General features: G+C 43.0%; 1 protein-coding gene across 10 annotated transcripts in view; it reads right to left on the reverse strand.

Annotated features, from left to right (window-relative positions):
• Positions 1 to 17,767, reverse strand: part of ubap2a (ubiquitin associated protein 2a) — a 134,093-nt gene that overhangs the window by 87,055 nt on the left and 29,271 nt on the right. For 6 of the 10 annotated variants that reach the window (XM_070868161.1, XM_070868108.1, XM_070868145.1 and 3 more), the window contains exons 3-9: positions 16,552 to 16,629; positions 15,657 to 15,767; positions 10,669 to 10,825; positions 10,485 to 10,562; positions 6,545 to 6,602; positions 2,190 to 2,302; positions 2,037 to 2,089 (exon numbers count right to left, since the gene is read on the reverse strand). In XM_070868161.1, the coding sequence (XP_070724262.1) occupies positions 2,037 to 2,089; positions 2,190 to 2,302; positions 6,545 to 6,602; positions 10,485 to 10,562; positions 10,669 to 10,825; positions 15,657 to 15,767; positions 16,552 to 16,629 (648 nt within the window). The remainder of the gene's footprint in view (positions 1 to 2,036; positions 2,090 to 2,189; positions 2,303 to 6,544; positions 6,603 to 10,484; positions 10,563 to 10,668; positions 10,826 to 15,656; positions 15,768 to 16,551; positions 16,630 to 17,767) is intronic. The other 4 variants (XM_070868169.1, XM_070868178.1, XM_070868137.1 and 1 more) reach the window with 1 other exon arrangement.

The following is a 17,767-nucleotide window of genomic DNA, read 5'->3' on the forward strand; positions in this document are numbered from 1 at the left end:
TGTAAATAGTTGAGGATCTAGCACCAATCCCTGCAGCACCCAGCTAGTTACTGTTTGCCAACCGGAAAATGACCCATTTATCCAGACGCTCTGTTTTGTTAGTTAGCCAATCCTCCATCCATGCTAATATATTATCCCCAACCCCATGAACTTTTATCTTGTGCAGTAATCTTTTATGTGGCACCTTATTGAGTGTCTTCTGGAAATCCAAATACACCACATCCACTGGTTTCCCCCTTGGATGTGGTGTATTTGGATTTCCAGAAGGCATTCAGGACAGCAGAGGTAGTGGAGGGTGTCGAAAGATAGAACTGGGAGTTATCAAAGCACACATGTTCCATGTCTGCAGATGAAATTGCCAAGGGACAGCATGTAAAGGGGAGAGAGCCATAGTTCTTGGAGTGGACAGGGTGTAAATTGAGGCGCAACACCAGTCCATTCAGCTGGACAACGAAGGAAAAGGCTTTGTGGAGGATTGTGTTCACCAACCAAGTTAAAGGCTAGAGAGGTCGAAGAGGATTAATGCACCATGGTGACTCACAAGTATGACAAATATTGTAATGTGGATCATAATGGGAGGCTCAACAACAAAAACAAGTTAACGACCAAGAAGCTATATTTGTCTTGTCTAGATATGCAGTAATTCCCATGCATTTCAAGTCAAGGGCTTGAATGACAAAAAACAAAGTAATATCAGTGTATCGCCACAGGAGCCAGAGATACTTTACTACCGTAAAAAAACACGTCAATGGATTATCCCAGAGAACAAGCACAAAACAAGTCTGTGATGCCTAAAAATTTTCTGGAACCAGCAGCAGGCATGATAGTAGATGCGGTATGCAATTTGAACTGCAATGATATCCATATTTATTTCACTGCATGTCAACAAAAGTGCCGGCATACATTACAGTTTATCAAAGATCTTTAAGGATAGCTGTATTCTTCAGTTGCCCAAGAGTGTTTAAAAACACAAAAGTACTGAACTGTACATGACTTCAAGTAAACTAGTGCCTACTCTTTCCCCAAGACAGATATTCAATTCACTTCTGGTATTAGAAGAGTGTCTTTACACTACTTCACAATTCCTAGATTCCAGGACTTTAATAGCATGGTCTCCAGGAACCAAGTGGGAAAACAAATCACTATAGCACCAATGAAATCTTGGTCATATGCGTTGGAGAACTCAGCCATATTCTCCAAGTAAATAAGGGTTTGCAATATGATCTCACCAAAAAGATTCACAATATAGTGAAGTTGTCATTCTTTATTGAAAGCTAACTCTTTCCATTCATTCCCAGATGCTGGCATTTTTAGATATAGCAACATTTACAAAGCAACTTGCATACACTCCAGATAAAACTGATTACTACTCAAGTTATTGGCAAGTGCACAATTTGGATTAAAAACTATATTTAAATTAAGAGATTCTGCAAGTGTAAAAATAGCATGTAGATTCAACGATATACAAGCTACAAGTAGTACCATACTAAAGGCACTGGAAATAAAGTAACCTAGTGTCACAATTACTTTCCCCATACCTCAGAAAACAAGTAGCTCTGCCACAGGTCACTAGTGTAATAACTGAATAGCTTATTTACCAATAATATTCTTGGATTAGAAACAGTGTAACTATCCCTAGATGGATTTTACTGTTGACACTGCCACATCACAAGGCACATCAACAGCTGTTGTGGATCCAATGGCACATTTCTCAACAGAACTAAATTTACTACAGAGTACTAATCTTGCTACAAGATTGAATTGCATCTCTCAAAGAACACAAGTTTCTCCATGCATGTAGAAAAACTCGAATGGTGAAACGAATGAAAGACTTGATTCACCCAAGACCATGATTCATTGCAAAATATAACATAGTTTCACCAATTGTATAAGAAAGTGCAGCGCACACTGCACTGGCCCATATGCCACAGTATAGCTGCATAACTTTGTTAACTGGTGTTCTATAAATAGCACATATGCTTGCTTAAATGCTTGTTGAAAAATATAGCATTCCTATACAAGTGGCTCACACTTACATCTTCATTCCAGTCTTCAGTAACCCAGTCCTCCATGGAGTTCCGCCAAGCACCTGGAAAACAATAGAAAGTGAAATAAACATACTATTTTACCGAACCATTGTACAAATGTTGCAACATTTGAAACATAAATGCCTGTGAGCATTTTCTTACCTGTTCCATCATTTTGACCCGACTCCCACATTTCAGACGTTGCCCCAAAACCATCATTTGTTGTAGAATCTGTGTAGTCTGCGGGGTTGAAGGTTCTGTACAGTTGAGACACACTAAGTGAATTCAAAAGGTATTTACAGAATGATGCAAACTGAAGTGTTCCACGACCAATCGCAAAGAAGCAATTCTCAGTTAGTCACTATTTAATTCAATTTAGCCCTGTAAACAAATCAGCATTGTTACTTAAGGATGAGCACAGATATTTATCGGAATTAGATGGACCAAATCTGACTGGAAGTTGGTTTAGACTTGAGCTTAAATCTTGCACTTAAGTGGCAGAATGTAGCTTTGGGGGATAAGGGACAAAAGAAAAAAATTCATGCAGTCTTCCAAATTACAAGTTATTTTAGCAGTTTAGACTGCATTTCTAAAGATCCATTGATCAGCTCAGAATTATGTGCTTATCCTGAACACCTACATGGAGTTGATAAATTCACAGCATTTGAAAATAAAGTACAAGTTATACATAAAAAGCCAGAATGTTGTCACTGGAATTCAACAGAGTTGAATATACTTCAAATAGAAATTATGTTGTAAAAGTGCAGTTGTCTCTTTCATTCTGCCCAGTTTATCCACTGATTGTTGTGTGCAATACAAGTTTTGTTGATTTTGCTTTATTCAACAAAATAATCAGCATGGGAAGAGGAGGGGGGAGGAGGGGAAGGGAAGGGAGAAGAGGGGGAGGGGGGAGGGGGGAGGGGAAGGGAGATTTGGGGGGGGGGGGGGGGGGATGCACTTGCACTGGCCCTTGCTGTCTTCTGAGGAGCTCTGTCCTCTGTCACTTCAGGTAGTCAAAAGTGGATAGAGTTAAAATTTGCAAGGTCAATGGGACCTTGGGATGGGCAGTTCCAGCTACACATTCCTGTAAAACTTCAGAGTGTGGCTTACCCTTCATGTGGACCAATCATAGACAAAGGGTGGAGCATGGTGGCCATTTTTGCAGTACAAATAAGTACATCCTTAATTATCTTGCCATTCTCTTAACTTCATTTTTAGAGAAACCATACTAAAGTTACTCAAACGCACAATACACAAGTCCCTGGGGCCTAATGGGATCCTCAGTTGCAATTTGAGGAAACCAATAGCAGCGGCTTTTTTCCAAAATTCTGCAGAAAGCAAAATTGTGCTCAAGGACTGGAGGGCATCAAATGTAGCCACTCACTTCAAAATAAAAGGAAACCGGAAGACGGCAGGCAATTAATTATAGGCCTGTTGGACTTGCTTCTGTTGATCATTTACTAGAGTCTACAATATGGAATTAAATTACCAAGCAGTTGGAGAAATATAACTGTCAGCATGGATTTTATATCCAAAACAAAACCAATTTCAAAATAAATTCAGTTGTGGGCTATGCAGATGGAAAGTTGCGTTAAACAGTGCTCGTCACTTGTGCAAGTACCTGCAGACAGGCCAACTGTTAGCTTCAGGTTGTGCTTAAAGTTCTTAAAGTAAACTAAATGTAGTTTATGGATCTTCAAATGGATTTGATAAGATGCTGTAAAAAAAATTAATAAATCAACTGACGATGGCACATGGAATTAAGGGCAATGTGACTACCATGATAGAGAGATGGTTTAAGGGCCAAAAAAGGATAGGGGTTAAAAAAAGTTGTTCTGATTTTTTAAAAAAATGTTATCCTTGGTGTTGGAGATAGAAAAAGACACAGAAATATACATGGCAATGGGGGTGCGGAAAATTGTGCAACAATAGATAGGCCGCCAGGATGGGCAGACAGGTGAGGTGGCACATGTAGTTAGTATAGGCAACTTAAAATTCTTATACGATGTTTCTTTTAAGGTAATAAGTGGAGTCAAGGAGAAGGATCCTGGAATTTGATACTGGTCATTAAACAGTATACACAATCCTGGGCACCCAATTTTAGGAATACAATAGCAATGGAGAAGATGCACTGGGATATTACTTGGGCTGAAAGATTATATGGAGAGAGATTTAAAGTTAGAACCATTCCTCTCCGCCTGCCACCCCCCCACAAAAACTAAACCTGATGAGGTTTATAAGGTAAAGAGAGGCACAGTGGCCTAGATTTTGTGGTCAGCGGTGAAGTGACAGCACTCACCGCTGACCTTGAAGAAAGCTGCCCACAAAAGACCTAGTGACCTGGGTGTCGTGGTACATCAGTCATTGAAGGTTGGCATGCAGGTACAGCAGGCGGTTAAGAAAGCAAATGGCATGTTGGCCTTTATAGCGAGGGGATTTGAGTACAGGGGCAGGGCGGTATTACTACAGTTGTCCAGGGCCTTGGTGAGGCCACACCTGGAGCATTGTGTATAGTTTTGGTCTCCTAACTTGAGGAAGGACGTTCTTGCTATTGAGGGAGTGCAGTGAAGGTTCACCAGACTGATTCCCGGGATGGCGGGACTGACATATCACGAAAGACTGGATCAACTGGGCTTGTATTCACTGGAGTTCAGACTAATGAGGGGATCTCAGAAACGTTTAAAATTCTGACTGGTTTAGACAGGGTAGATGCAGGAAGAATGTTGCCAATGTTGGGGAAGTCCAGAACCAGGGGTCACAGTCTAAGGATAAGGGGTAAGCCATTTAGGACTGAGATGAGGAGAAACATCTTCACCCAGAGAGTGGTGAACTGTGGAATTCTCTACCACAGAAAGTTGTTGAGGCCAATTCACTAAATATATTCAAAAAGGAGTTAGATGTAGTCCTTACTACTCGGGGGATGAGGGGTATGGCGAGAAAGCAGGAATGGGGTACTGAAGTTGCATGTTCAGCCATGAACTCATTGAATGGCAGTGCAGGCTCGAAGGGCCAAATGGCCTACTCCTGCACCTATTTTCTATGTTTCGATGTTTCTATGATCTCGGGTGTCCATTTCATCTTTCTAGACGTTAATTTGATTCTGGTGCCACGTCTAGGAAATCTCCAGCATCCAGCAACAGTGACGTCATCAGCCAATCACTTTGAAAAATTCACAGCAAACCAGGAAGTAAAATGCACTGATTATTTCACTCTAAAATGTATAAAAAGGCTAAAGATTGGGACATGAGATTAAGGTCGAAACAATTATAAACAAAAAAAATTGAAAATATGGAATTTTTATCGTATGGAAAAATTTGACAATCCACAAATAAAATGAGTTTTTCAGGGCCAGAAAGGTTGTTCAGCAGTAATTATGACATAGCTCGGCATTAAAAAACAGCTACACCTCATTGAACAGGGCAGAATTTTTTTTTAAACCAGTGATTATGGGCTAGAATTGCACGAGAATGTGTGACCAGGCTTGCGCCGCGATTTGACCCTCCGCGGCGAAAACCCGATCAGCACAATCTTTGGGCACCTTTTTGCATCGGCACTTCCACGTACCGCCGGGGAGAGGTGCACTAACTTGAAACGACGTGCAATGCCACTGATTGAGTTACCGCCTGCCAGTTTTAAACATGGACGCTTTAAGTGGTAAGGGGTGTAATTAAATATTAGCATGTACCATAAATACTTTAAAAAAATTAAATTTAAAAGTTCGCTGGCACTCTCTAAACCCCTCCAGAAAGAAAGGGTAAAGGTTAAAAAAAACTCTGGCTGAATTACTGGCTTTGCTGCTTTACAATTCTATGATTTTAAGAAACTATTTAAAAAGAAAGGGAATTGCTTTCTCCAAAAACCATTTAAAGTTAGCTTTTTCTCTTGGATGGAAACACTTTAGATTTCAGCTTTCTGCTCTGATGACTACCAAAGGGGGCACACCATGTTTGGCCCAGAATTATTCCATGCACTGATTGTCATCACTTCAGAACAGCCTGGATATTGACCCTGAAGTATCAACGGCAGGAAAATTGGGTCATGCCATATTCTCATCCAGTACCATTTGCCAGCACGCTGCCTTGCAACTCAGCCCCCTGGCAAGATGAAGGTCCATTACTGTGGGAATAACAGTGTACTCAAAAACACACAAAGGCAATCACAGCACCCACCGCCAGATGCAAAGAATAATGAATGAAAAATATATAAAGATATTTCCTACTAGGTAAAGCAGATTATTTCTCTTGAAATTCATGTCTAATATTTTGTACTTCGTATTCCTTCAGGCTGCCTTTCTGCTACACAGGGTGGTCTACCTATAGCATGTTGCGCCTAATTCCGATTTAAATTGACAACAGGTTTCAACTCCAGCCCTCTAATTGTAACGGTGATGAATTACAACTAAAAAAATTAAGGTAGAAAGTCAATTCTGTAATACAAGTCCAGAACAACGCAGATTTCAATTTAAGCAATTCAGAGAATAACCAATTCATAATCCCACTTCATTTTGAGATGCTTACCCCATGCCTTGTGCTGAAAATCTTCCTGCTCCCCTACCTCTGCTGCGCCCACTAAATCCTGCAAATTAAAAAATATGGCAATTAAATATACATATGCATGGCCCTAAATTTCCCACAGGCTGTGATCTAGCACTTATATCAATGTGGACTCCTAATTGGCAGACTTTTGGCTGGGGATGGGGGTGGGGGGGGGGGGGGGGGGGGGGGAGAAACAGCAACTAAAGCAACCAAAAGTATTTTTTTGTTGCAAGTCTTCAGGGTTCCAAACCACTTTCATGGCCTGGATCTCATTCTGCCCTTCAATGTGCACCTCTTCTCTTCCAAAGTACCACCCTCCAAAAAGGTGCACCAGTGCACAGAAATCCTAATTTAGTGAGTCCCTGTTCTAACCCTATCGTTTATGTCGATGACCTTAATGGGCAGAGGCTTCACAACCACAAGGCCATCTGGAAATTTCAGCAGGAACCAGGAACTAGCATATGCAGTCTATGGCAGAGGGAAGATTCCCAAAGTTACAGGAATCTGCCAGAACGGTCAGCGAATTTCAGCCCTCATTTAGTTTAAATGCTGAAAGAGGGTAAATTTTCTAACATTTTTAGGTCCACTTCAATTTGTGATTAGTTACAGCTCATCAGATTAAAACAAAAATGCAAGACCTGTTCACATTTATTGGAAACTTAAAATTATGCAAATATACCATAAAAAGGGATGTGCTCCCATCTTGTACATTAAACTCCAATTTTAATTTTACCTATTTCATGATAAACTATAACCAAGTCAAAGCTATGATCTAGGACTGTCAAAAAAATCTGAAACTGGCTTTGTATAATTCTGACCATGAAGTTTTCCCCAGATTACCAGAAGCCAAAATTATTTTACAATGATAATCAATCCCATTATGAGTACACACAGCTTGTATTAATCATAGCATTTACTGAATAGATCTCTGGTTAAAATGCAAGCTCTTTGAAGTTAGGCTTTATATCTTTAGGACAGATTTCCTCCAATCCTTTTTTTTTAAAAAGCCATTTCAGCTGCAAGGATGGGATGAGTAATTCAGCCTGCATCAAGGCCACTCCTTACTTATCCAACTCACAGAAAGAACTTAACTAGGATCAGGAGTAGGCCATTCAGCCTTGTGCCTGCTCTGCCATTCAATATCATGGCTGATCTTTCACCTCAACTCCACTTTCCTGCACTATCCCCATATCCCTTAATATTCAAAATTTCTATCGATGTCTTGAATATACTCAAAGACTGAGCCTCCACAGCCCTCTGGGGTAGAGAATTCCAAAGATTCACCACCTTGAGTGAAGAAGTTTCTCCTCAGCTCACTGCTAAATGGCAACCCTTATCCTGAGACTGTGACCCCTGGTTCTGGACTCCCCAGGACAGGGCCAGATGTTTTAAGGGGAAGACAGTTCTCAACATGCTGGTCAAGTACAGAACCCACATGTAATAGCTATGAGGACCCCTGATAGGTGGGAGATATTGAAGGTTGGCCTTTTTCTATGGTTTAAACAAAGAACTCGACATACCATTGGGCACCTTGTTTTATGGGGAGCCTCTCGGTTAAATGGTCTTGTCCATATTCTACACTAGGTCCACTCCTAAAAAGAGAATTAAAGACCTGAAAAGCCCCTAGCCCAGATGGAGTAAGGACTCAAGAATAGATTCAATGCTAACTTCAGTATAACCATTGAGCAGCTCAGGAAGGGAGGGGGAAGCAGCAGCATTGTTGGCACACCCCAGCTGTTGTCAGATTGGGGCCAGTACCAGCTACTTGTGGCGGTGGCATTTTTCCTGCATTACTAATGTTATATTCCTTTCTAAACTCCGATTAAACACAATGGTCCCAAGTTTCCACACGCGGCAAAAAAGGCGCCCCTCAGAGCTGGGCGCCTGTTTTTCGCGCCGAAAACGGCACCTAAAAAACACCCTCCGTATTCTCCACCGCCCTGCAGGTCCTCTGGCCCTCGGCGCAACGCAGCACGAGCTGTGGGGGGGGGGGGGGGGCAGAGCCAGGTCCCTGCGCTGAAAACAGTGCCGGGACCTCTGCACATGCACGCTACAGTGGGCACGCAAGTGCAGTAGCTCCAGGCACCCGAAGCACGCAGCCCCTAGCCCTGGCCGAATGGCCTCACTGGGGCTGCGTGAATAAGGCTCCTCCCACGGTCAGCTCCTGCTTCCTCCCGACCCAACTCTACTCCTGCTTCCCACCGCCCCAGACCAGACCTGACACCCGCTCCTGGACCGGACCAGACACCTCCCCGCCCCCCCCCCGCCTCCGGACCGGATCCGACCTGACCTCCCTCTCCCCGACCCGAACCGACCTCCCACCACCTACCTGTAAATCTGGTGCTGGGGACGGGCCCTGCCCGAAGTCTCGGGCCCGGCCCGTTCAGCCTCCCTCCCCCTTGCCCCCCACCCCCCGGTGCTGCAGTCGGCAAGTAGAAAATGTTTTATTTATTGATTTTTTTTTTAATTATTTAATTTTTTGTTGATTGATTTATTGATGTATTTATCATTTATTATTGATGATGGCTCTTTATTTGTAAAACTGAAGTGTTTAATGTTTGTAAACTTCCCTTTAAACACCACCCCACCCCCCGCCTGATTTTTTTTTTTTAAAGTGTAGACAAAGTTTTTTCAAGCGTACAAAAATCTTTCTTAATCCATTCTAAGTTAGTTTGGAGTAAGTTTTCACTGTGAAAACTTTGAAATCAGGCGTCAGTGGCCGGACACGCCCCCTTTAGAAAAAAAAAATTCTGTTCCAAAGTGAAACTGTTCTACCTGACTAGAACTGCAGAAAACTAAACGTGGAGAATTCCGATTTCCAACATACTCCGTTCTACACCAGTTGCTCCTAAAAATCAGGAGCAAATCATGTGGAAACTTGGGGCCAATAACCCACCATATATCAGTTTGCACTCAATCGTGATTACTTGAAAGACCAGAGATAAGTTACTCAACAGAAGCTTTGTTTTTAATTTACCTCTACTACTTGCAAACTGAAGTAAACAAAGCAGAAGTCATCCCAACTAAACACATGGAACGGAGTTAATTAGGATCTATAGTAGAATTGTCAGATTTGTTCAAAAGGGCGACAAATTTAAATTCCCATATATTAGAATACATATATAAGCAAAATTTGTGCAAATTTATTAAAAAGTGAGAAATGAGGACATTGAAGATTAAATGCTAACCTTGGAGGGGAGATCTCGGGTTAATATGTACTTCAATTATTCACTTGAAATATGTCTGCAGCATATGAATACAACACTGGGTGAGGGGCTTTGGAAAGGGTGCAGATGAGGACAGCAAGATTAATTTCCAGTTTGAAGCATCTCAGTTACCAAGATCGGCTCAGAGCTGGGACTCTATTTGTATTGAAGTTTCTGTGAACACACTTTGAACTAAATAAGTTAGGGAGGACCAGTGGTCACAATCTCAAGTTATGCAAGGTCAGAACGAGGTTACAGGTTAGGTGATTTTTCACCCCTAGAAAATAGTGGATCTGTAGAAGACTGCCGACTTGTGCGGTGAACTCGCTTAGTTCCTTCAAAAACAGATCTGGACCCATTTCTGGCTCTGGGGGGGGCAGAGATCCCCTCATACAAAAAGGTAGGTCCTGTACAACATGGTCAGGGTCAGAGTGCTGTCCTAAACTAGTTGAGCACCCAGAATTAATTTTCCAGATTTCTTTTTTCTTAATTGGCCTGGTTTAAAAAACTGATTGTCTCTCCCAGGAGATTAGAAGGCTTTCTTCTGGAGAATGAATATATTGTGATGCAAAAGGCATCACATGGGTGTGCGACAGACTGGATGGACCAAAGGGTCTTTTTATGTCATTATGTTCATATGTAATGTTGCTGAAACCCGAGTGACCGCATGGAATTAGACAAAAAAGATTTATTCGCTCGCTCTCTTCCTGTCTCACCTCGGCCACGTCCACGCCTGCCTCGTTCTGAGTGTCTGTCACCTGGACCAATATCCACTCCATTTTCCTCAACTCTGTCTGCAATTTAAAAGTTGGAAGTTTCATGAAAAATTAGACAATGTGCACTGAAGATAGTTTAACAATTGGCTCAGTATTACACACAAATCTTCAATATTATACTTACATTCCCTGCCACGAATTCCTCGTCCTCGTCTAGAGGAGCTCCCACGACCCCGGCTAACTTCTTTATCGCCACGTTTCTCTCGGTTTTCTTTATTTTCTAAGAGGCCATCTTTCCCTGTTGCAAGACTCTTCTTTTTACCTACAGTCTCCCATGAGGTCTGTATAAAAACATCCCATCAGTTCATTACTTGCAAAACAAGCACTCAGTCATTCAATGTACAGGTTATTGCAGTAACTAGAAGCATCAATACCAGAACAGAACTGCACATTAAAGCCCCAAAGTTTTCAGCAACCCATTTAGATTCATTAATGCCAGCTAGTAAATTAAATCTGGAGGAAATAGATAAAAGATGTGAAAGCAATTTACCGTAGTTTGGTTTCTGCAGAAGGTTTTAATGTTAAAGAAAAGTTTTTAATACAATAAACTTTCATGCTTGTACCCTATACATTTTAGGAAAAATCACAGGGTACGGAGACAACTATTTGGCCATCACACCGTTGCTAGCTCAACAAGGGCTACCTAATTCCAGTTCCCTCAATTTTACCCCATCCATATCCCTCCTCTTCAAATATTGATGAGTTCCCTTTTAAATTACATTTAGCATTCAATATAGAAAGTATTTAATGTTCTAAACTATGCCAAATTTCTTCCAACTTTCCCCCGGCATTCCTCTAATCATAATCCCAAATCCATACCTCATCTTTACCAGTTCACCAACTAATAGAAACTATCTTAATATTTAACCCATTCAAAATAATTATTTTGAAAAGCTCAGATTGTGTGTGGGTGTGGAGATGCAAATTAAAACGGATTCAGTGCAAGAGAATGCAGTTGCATGGGCAGCAGCAGCCATCACAACACGTTACCCAAGCAGCCAATGGTACAGTACAAAATTAGCATGCAGCTGACTATCAAATATGAAATTTCAGACTCATTCATAATTGCTGGTGGGAAGAGAACCCCCATCATTTATAAGACAACTGAAAAAGTGTCACAGAATCAGATGATTGCTGGCATCCAAGTGAAAGACAGTTAAAACTTAAATACCAGAGCCCACATAAAAGTTAAATATGGCAATGTGAAATTCACTTTGCCTAAACGTATAGGGTCTGATCTGTTCCTTCCATAGTGCAGCAAGCATCAAGGTTACTTACTCAAATTATATGGTTCCCACCCACCATCTTTTTTTGTTTTAAATATAAAATGTACCATTTTTCTTAAAGTACAGAATTCCATTTGGTTCTTCTGTTGAACAACTTCTCCACTCAAGGTTTTGAGTCATTTGTGAAGAGGGAGGCAAACCAGGAGCAGTTCAAGACTATCTATACCAGTCAACTGTTAGATTTGGATCTTGCCTTAAATCATCAATACTGTTCCCTCCTGTAGGCAGGCCGAGTTTAAGGGTTTGCCCATACTAGACAAAGTCTAACACGGGGTGTAACCTAGGGATGGAATAGGATCCACTTTTGATCTGAACTGGCATTCATGTCCTGCACATTTGCCTTTTTCCAATCTTTTGGGAGGTAGACCAAGAAAACATTTGGTAACGAGACGCAATATGAATTGTTAAGCTTCTTTAATTTCACTTGATCTCTATTAAAGAGATCCAGAGTTCTGATCAGACATACTTTATTCCATCCACATGTTTTCATGCAATAGAAAATAATGAAAATGCTATGTTTCCCCACATTCGTGAGCTATCATAGAATAGAATCACAGAATGGTTACAGCACGGAAGGTAGCCATTCGGCCAGCGAGTCCATGCCGCGTCATCTAGTCCCACTCCTTTCCCTGTAGCCCTGCAATTTTTTTTCCTTCAGATACTTATCCATCATCATCGGCAGTCCCATGAAATCGAGAAAGACGTGCTTCCACTCAAATTGAGTTCTCAGGTGACTGTACAGTCCAATACAGGAATTACAGTCTCAGTCATAGGTGGGACAGATAGTCGTTGAAGGAAAGGGTGGGTGGGGAGTCTGGTTTGCTGCACGCTCCTTCCACTGCCTGCGCTTGCTTTCTGCAGGCACTCGACGACGAGACTCTAGGTGCTCAGCGCGCTCCCGGATGCTCTTCCTCCACTTAGGGCGGTCTTTGGCCAGGGACTCCCAGATATCGGTGGGGATGTTGCACTTTATCAAGGAAGCTTTGAGGGTGTCCTTGAAACATTTCCTCTGCACACCTGGGGATCACCTGCCGTGTAGGAGTTCAGAGTAGAGCGCTTGCTTTGGGAGTCTTGTCTGGCATGCAGACAATGTGGCCGGCCCAACTGAGCTGCTCGAGTGTGGGATGTTGGCCTGATCAAGAACACAGACATTGGTGAGTCTATCCTCCCAGGGGATTTGCAGGATCTTGCGGAGACATCGTTGGGGGTATTTGTCCAGCAATTTGTGGTGTCTACTGTATATGGTCCACGTCTCAGCCATACAGGAGGATGGGTATCACTACAGCCCTGTAGACCATAAGCTTGGTGCCAGATTTGCAGACTTATCCAAGTCCCTTTTGAAAGATAAAATTGAGTCTGCCTCCACCACCTTTTCAAGCAATGCATTCCCGATGTAAACCACTCAGTGCAAGAAAGTTTCTTGCGTTGCCTTGGTTTCTTTTGCCAATCACATTAAATCGGTGTCCTCTGGTTCTCAACCCTTCTGCCAATGGGAACAGTTTCTCTCAATTTACCCTGTCCAGACACCTCATGATTTTGAACTCTATCAAATCTCCCCTCAATCTTCTCTGCTCCAAGGAGAACAATCCCAGCTTCTCCAGTCTATCAATGTAACTGAAGTCCCTCATTCCTGAAATCATTCTCGTAAATCTTTTCAGCACCTTCTCCAAGGCCTTCACATCCTTCCTAAAAAGTGCGGTGCCCAGAATTGGACACAGTATTCCAGTTGCAGCCAAACCTGTGTTTTATACAGGTTCATCATAATTTCCACACTTTTGTATTCTATACTTCTATTTATGAAGCACAGGATCCCGTATGCCTTTGTAACCACTTTCTCAACCTGCCCTGCCACCTTCAATGATATATGCACACATACCCCCAGATCTGTTTGTGCACACCCTTTAGGATTGTACCATTTAGTTTAGATGGCCTCATTCTACCAAAATGCATCACTTCACACTTTTCTGCATTAAATTTCATCTGTCACATGTCTGCCCATTTCACCAGCTAGTCGATGTGTTCCTGAAGTCTATCACTCTCCTCCTCACTGTTTATTATACTTCCAAGTTTTGTCTCTCCAGCAAATTTTGAAATTGTGCCCTGTCCACCCACATCCAAGTCCTTAATATTTATCAAGAAAAATAATGGTCCTCAAACAACCCCTGGGAACACCACTGTATACCTTCCTCCAGTCTGAAAAATAACTGATCATCATCATAGGCAGTCCCTTCAAAATCGAGGAAGATTTGCTTCCACACCAAGTGAGTTTTCAGGTGACTGAACAGTCCAATACAGGAATTACAATGACTGTTGCAGGTAGGACAGACAGTCGTTGGAGGAAAGGGTGGGTGGGGAGTCTGGTTTGCCAAATGCTCCTGTCACAACAACCGTTCACCAGTACTGTTTCTTGTCACTTAGCCAATTTCATATCCATGCTGCTACAGTCCCTGTTATTCCATGGGCTTTAATTTTGCTGGCAAGCCTATTATGTGACACTTTGACGAACGCCTTTTGGAAATCCATGTGCACTGTCAACCGCATTACCCAAATCAACCCTCTGTTACCTCATCAAAAAACACGATCAAGTTGGTTAAACACTTTGCTTTTAACAAATCCGTGGTGGCTTTCCTTAATTAATCCAGTCCTATCCAAGTGACTTGATTTTTGTCCCCGATTACGGTTTCTAAAAGCTTCCCAACTACCACGGTTAAACTGACTAGCCTGGAGATGCTGGATTTATCTTTACAACCTTTTTTGAACAATGGTGTAACATTTGCAATTCTCCAGTCCTCTGGCACCACCCCTGTATCTATGGAAGATTGGAATATTATGGCCAGAACCTCCATGACTTCCACACTCAATTCCCTCAGCATCCTAAGATGCATCCCGTCTGCTCCTGGTTATTTATCTACTTTAAGTACAGCCAGCTTATCCAATATCTCCTCCTGATCAATTTTTATCTGATCAAATGTACTCAGCAATACCCTCTGTCTCCATGCATAGGTCTCCTTTTTGATTTGCAACCTGTCATACACACTCGTTTTCTGCTTAATCATATTCTCTGTTTAGTCATCCAGGGAGCTCTGACTTTAGTTGATGTACATTCCCACAAGGGGTAAAGGTAGGTCAACTGTTCCCAAACTATTTCCTTTTTAAAGACAGCCCATTGTTCCACTGCAGTTTTGCCTGCCAATCTTTCATTCCAGTTTACCTGGGTCAGATCTGTTCTCATGCCACTGAAATTGGCCTTCCCCAGTGTAACATTTTTATTCTAGATTGCTCCATCCTTTTCCATAGCTAATCTAAAGCTATGATGCTATGATGACAGTTCCCTAAATGCTCGTTTACTGACACTTGCTCCACTTGACCTACCTCAGTCCTCAACCAGATCCAGCAATGCCTCCTCCCTAGTCACGCTCTATTTAAACCCAAAAACTTCTACCCACCCTTCCTCCCCTCCCCTCCCCTCCAAGCTTTGTTTAAAAGCCCAATTGTTTCTATCCCTATTTTATCCCCATGTTTATAACTAGAGGGAGGTAGGCATCTATGCGAGAAAACCCTGGCTGAACATGCCCAGGACTTCCAACACAAGCTTGTTGATTACACAGCAGGGTTAACAAATTGCTTATGTGTTTGTCTTTGGGGGACATTTTAATATCTAGCTCAATAGCATTTTAACCATATTAAATTTTCTTTTTAAAAACTCTTCTTCATAAACCTATTTAACTGTACTTTTCAAATCCTGTGTACAAATAAATGCAATACTTTCCCAATCGGAATAATCTGACACCAATGCAGTTGAATAGCAAAATGCCTTTATCCGTACCGTGTCTGAATTTCCTTCTAGTAGTACATTGATGGCTCTGTTCACATCACCGTTGCAGTCATGAAGTGCTACTATGCTTTCATCTGGGTTCTTTCCGGTGACTTCCATCAACTAAAATAAAAGTCCCATCATTTAAAATGTTTGTAGAAGTATCTAGGTAGTCCATTCAATACTTTAAAAAAATATAAATTCAGCTTGGTTTAAAAAAAATACCAAATGATTAATGCATAGCTTCCACAATGACGAGCTCCATCTCAACCTCTCACCAAACTCTCATCTTACAAAGCTTTTATAGATCTAGACTTGTATATTCTATACCTCTTGCCATCATCAGTAAGGAGGAGGATGACCTGCTGCCATGAGTTCACAGGTGTTTCAGTGAAGGACCCAATGTTCCAGCCCTGAACTCCAATTGAGGGGGTGGAAGATGCCAGTGTGGATTTTTTTTTTTTTTTTTTTTTTTTAAACGACAAAGCCAAGCCTTTATCCAGTGGCAAGTGTTAACCAGGATGACTGAAGACCTGCTTTGCTGCACGCATATCGCAGTGTGGGCAGGACCTCGGCTCTTCTGGGCCCTCTAACCTCATTCACCGCAACTCCGCCACAATCTCCCGCCTCACCTCCGTACCAAATATTGGCCGAACCTCCGTCACAGTCACCCACGATCCCTCATCACTCCACCGCCCCGATCACTCGTCGCAAGTTCGCCTCAACCTTCCCGCCATACAACACAAGCAAATCTCTCAAACTCAACCAACACTTTGAAATCTGCACATTAAAACTTACAGCCCTCAAGTGATTTAGCCATTCGATACATTTGTTGAAAATTAGGTGGGGAAAACACTGCTTTTAAGAAACTAACCTTGCATTACATCACAATTGGATTCTTACTCACTTGCTTGACTTTCTCTTCAAAATCTGCATCATTCTTATCGTAGATCATTTGGGCAAGTCGAATCTGTTCTGCTGTGGCCTAAAACAGTAATTAGATTAATTTTTAAGATGTGGTTTCAGAACAAGTATCAACCTCCAATAAAACCTTTAGGGCCCAAAATTGATGACTCTGCTGCCGGGTTTTTTGGCGGTATTCCATTCGTTGGGAGTTTCATCAGGGCCCTAGCCCTAGAAACTATGGGCCCAAGTTTCGGCCTCAGTTGCTCCTGATTTTTTGGAACAACTGGTGTAGAACGGAGTATCTTAAAAATTCAAATTTTAGTTTGCTCCAGTTCTCGTCAGTTAGAACAGTTTCACTTGGGAACAGAATTTTTTTTCCCAAAAGGGGGCATGTCTGGCCAACTTACGCCTGTTTTCAAAGTTTCGGCAGTGAAAACTTACTCCAAACTAACTTAGAATGGAGTAAGTGAAGATTTTTGTACCGGGGGGGGGGGGGGGGGGGAAAAGAGAGGAGGAAGGAGAAGGAGAAGGAGGGGGAGAGGAGGAGGAAGGGGGGGAGGAGGAGGAAGGAGGAGGAAGGGGGGAGGAGGAGGAAGGAGGAGGAAGGGGGGAGGAGGAGGAAGGAGGAGGAAGGGGGGGAGGAGGAGGAAGGAGGAGGAAGGGGGGGAGGAGGAGGAAGGAGGAGGAAGGGGGGAGGAGGAGGAAGGAGGAGGAAGGGGGGAGGAGGAGGAAGGAGGAGGAAGGGGGGGAGGAGGAGGAAGGAGGAGGAAGGGGGGGAGGAGGAGGAAGGAGGAGGAAGGGGGGAGGAGGAGGAAGGAGGAGGAAGGGGGGGAGGAGGAGGAAGGAGGAGGAAGGGGGGAGGAGGAGGAAGGAGGAGGAAGGGGGGAGGAGGAGGAAGGAGGAGGAAGGGGGGGAGGAGGAGGAAGGAGGAGGAAGGGGGGGAGGAGGAGGAAGGAGGAGGAAGGGGGGGAGGAGGAGGAAGGAGGAGGAAGGGGGGAGGAGGAGGAAGGAGGAGGAAGGGGGGAGGAGGAGGAAGGAGGAGGAAGGGGGGAGGAGGAGGAAGGAGAAGGAAGGGGGGGAGGAGGAGGAAGGAGAAGGAGGGGGGGAGGAGGAGGAAGGAGAAGGAGGGGGGGAGGAGGAGGAAGGAGAAGGAGGGGGGGAGGAGGAGGAAGGAGAAGGAGGGGGGGAGGAGGAGGAAGGAAGGGGGGGGAGGAGGA

Source organism: Pristiophorus japonicus, chromosome 2, assembly GCF_044704955.1.
Source record: "Pristiophorus japonicus isolate sPriJap1 chromosome 2, sPriJap1.hap1, whole genome shotgun sequence".
Taxonomy (NCBI): domain Eukaryota; kingdom Metazoa; phylum Chordata; class Chondrichthyes; family Pristiophoridae; genus Pristiophorus; species Pristiophorus japonicus.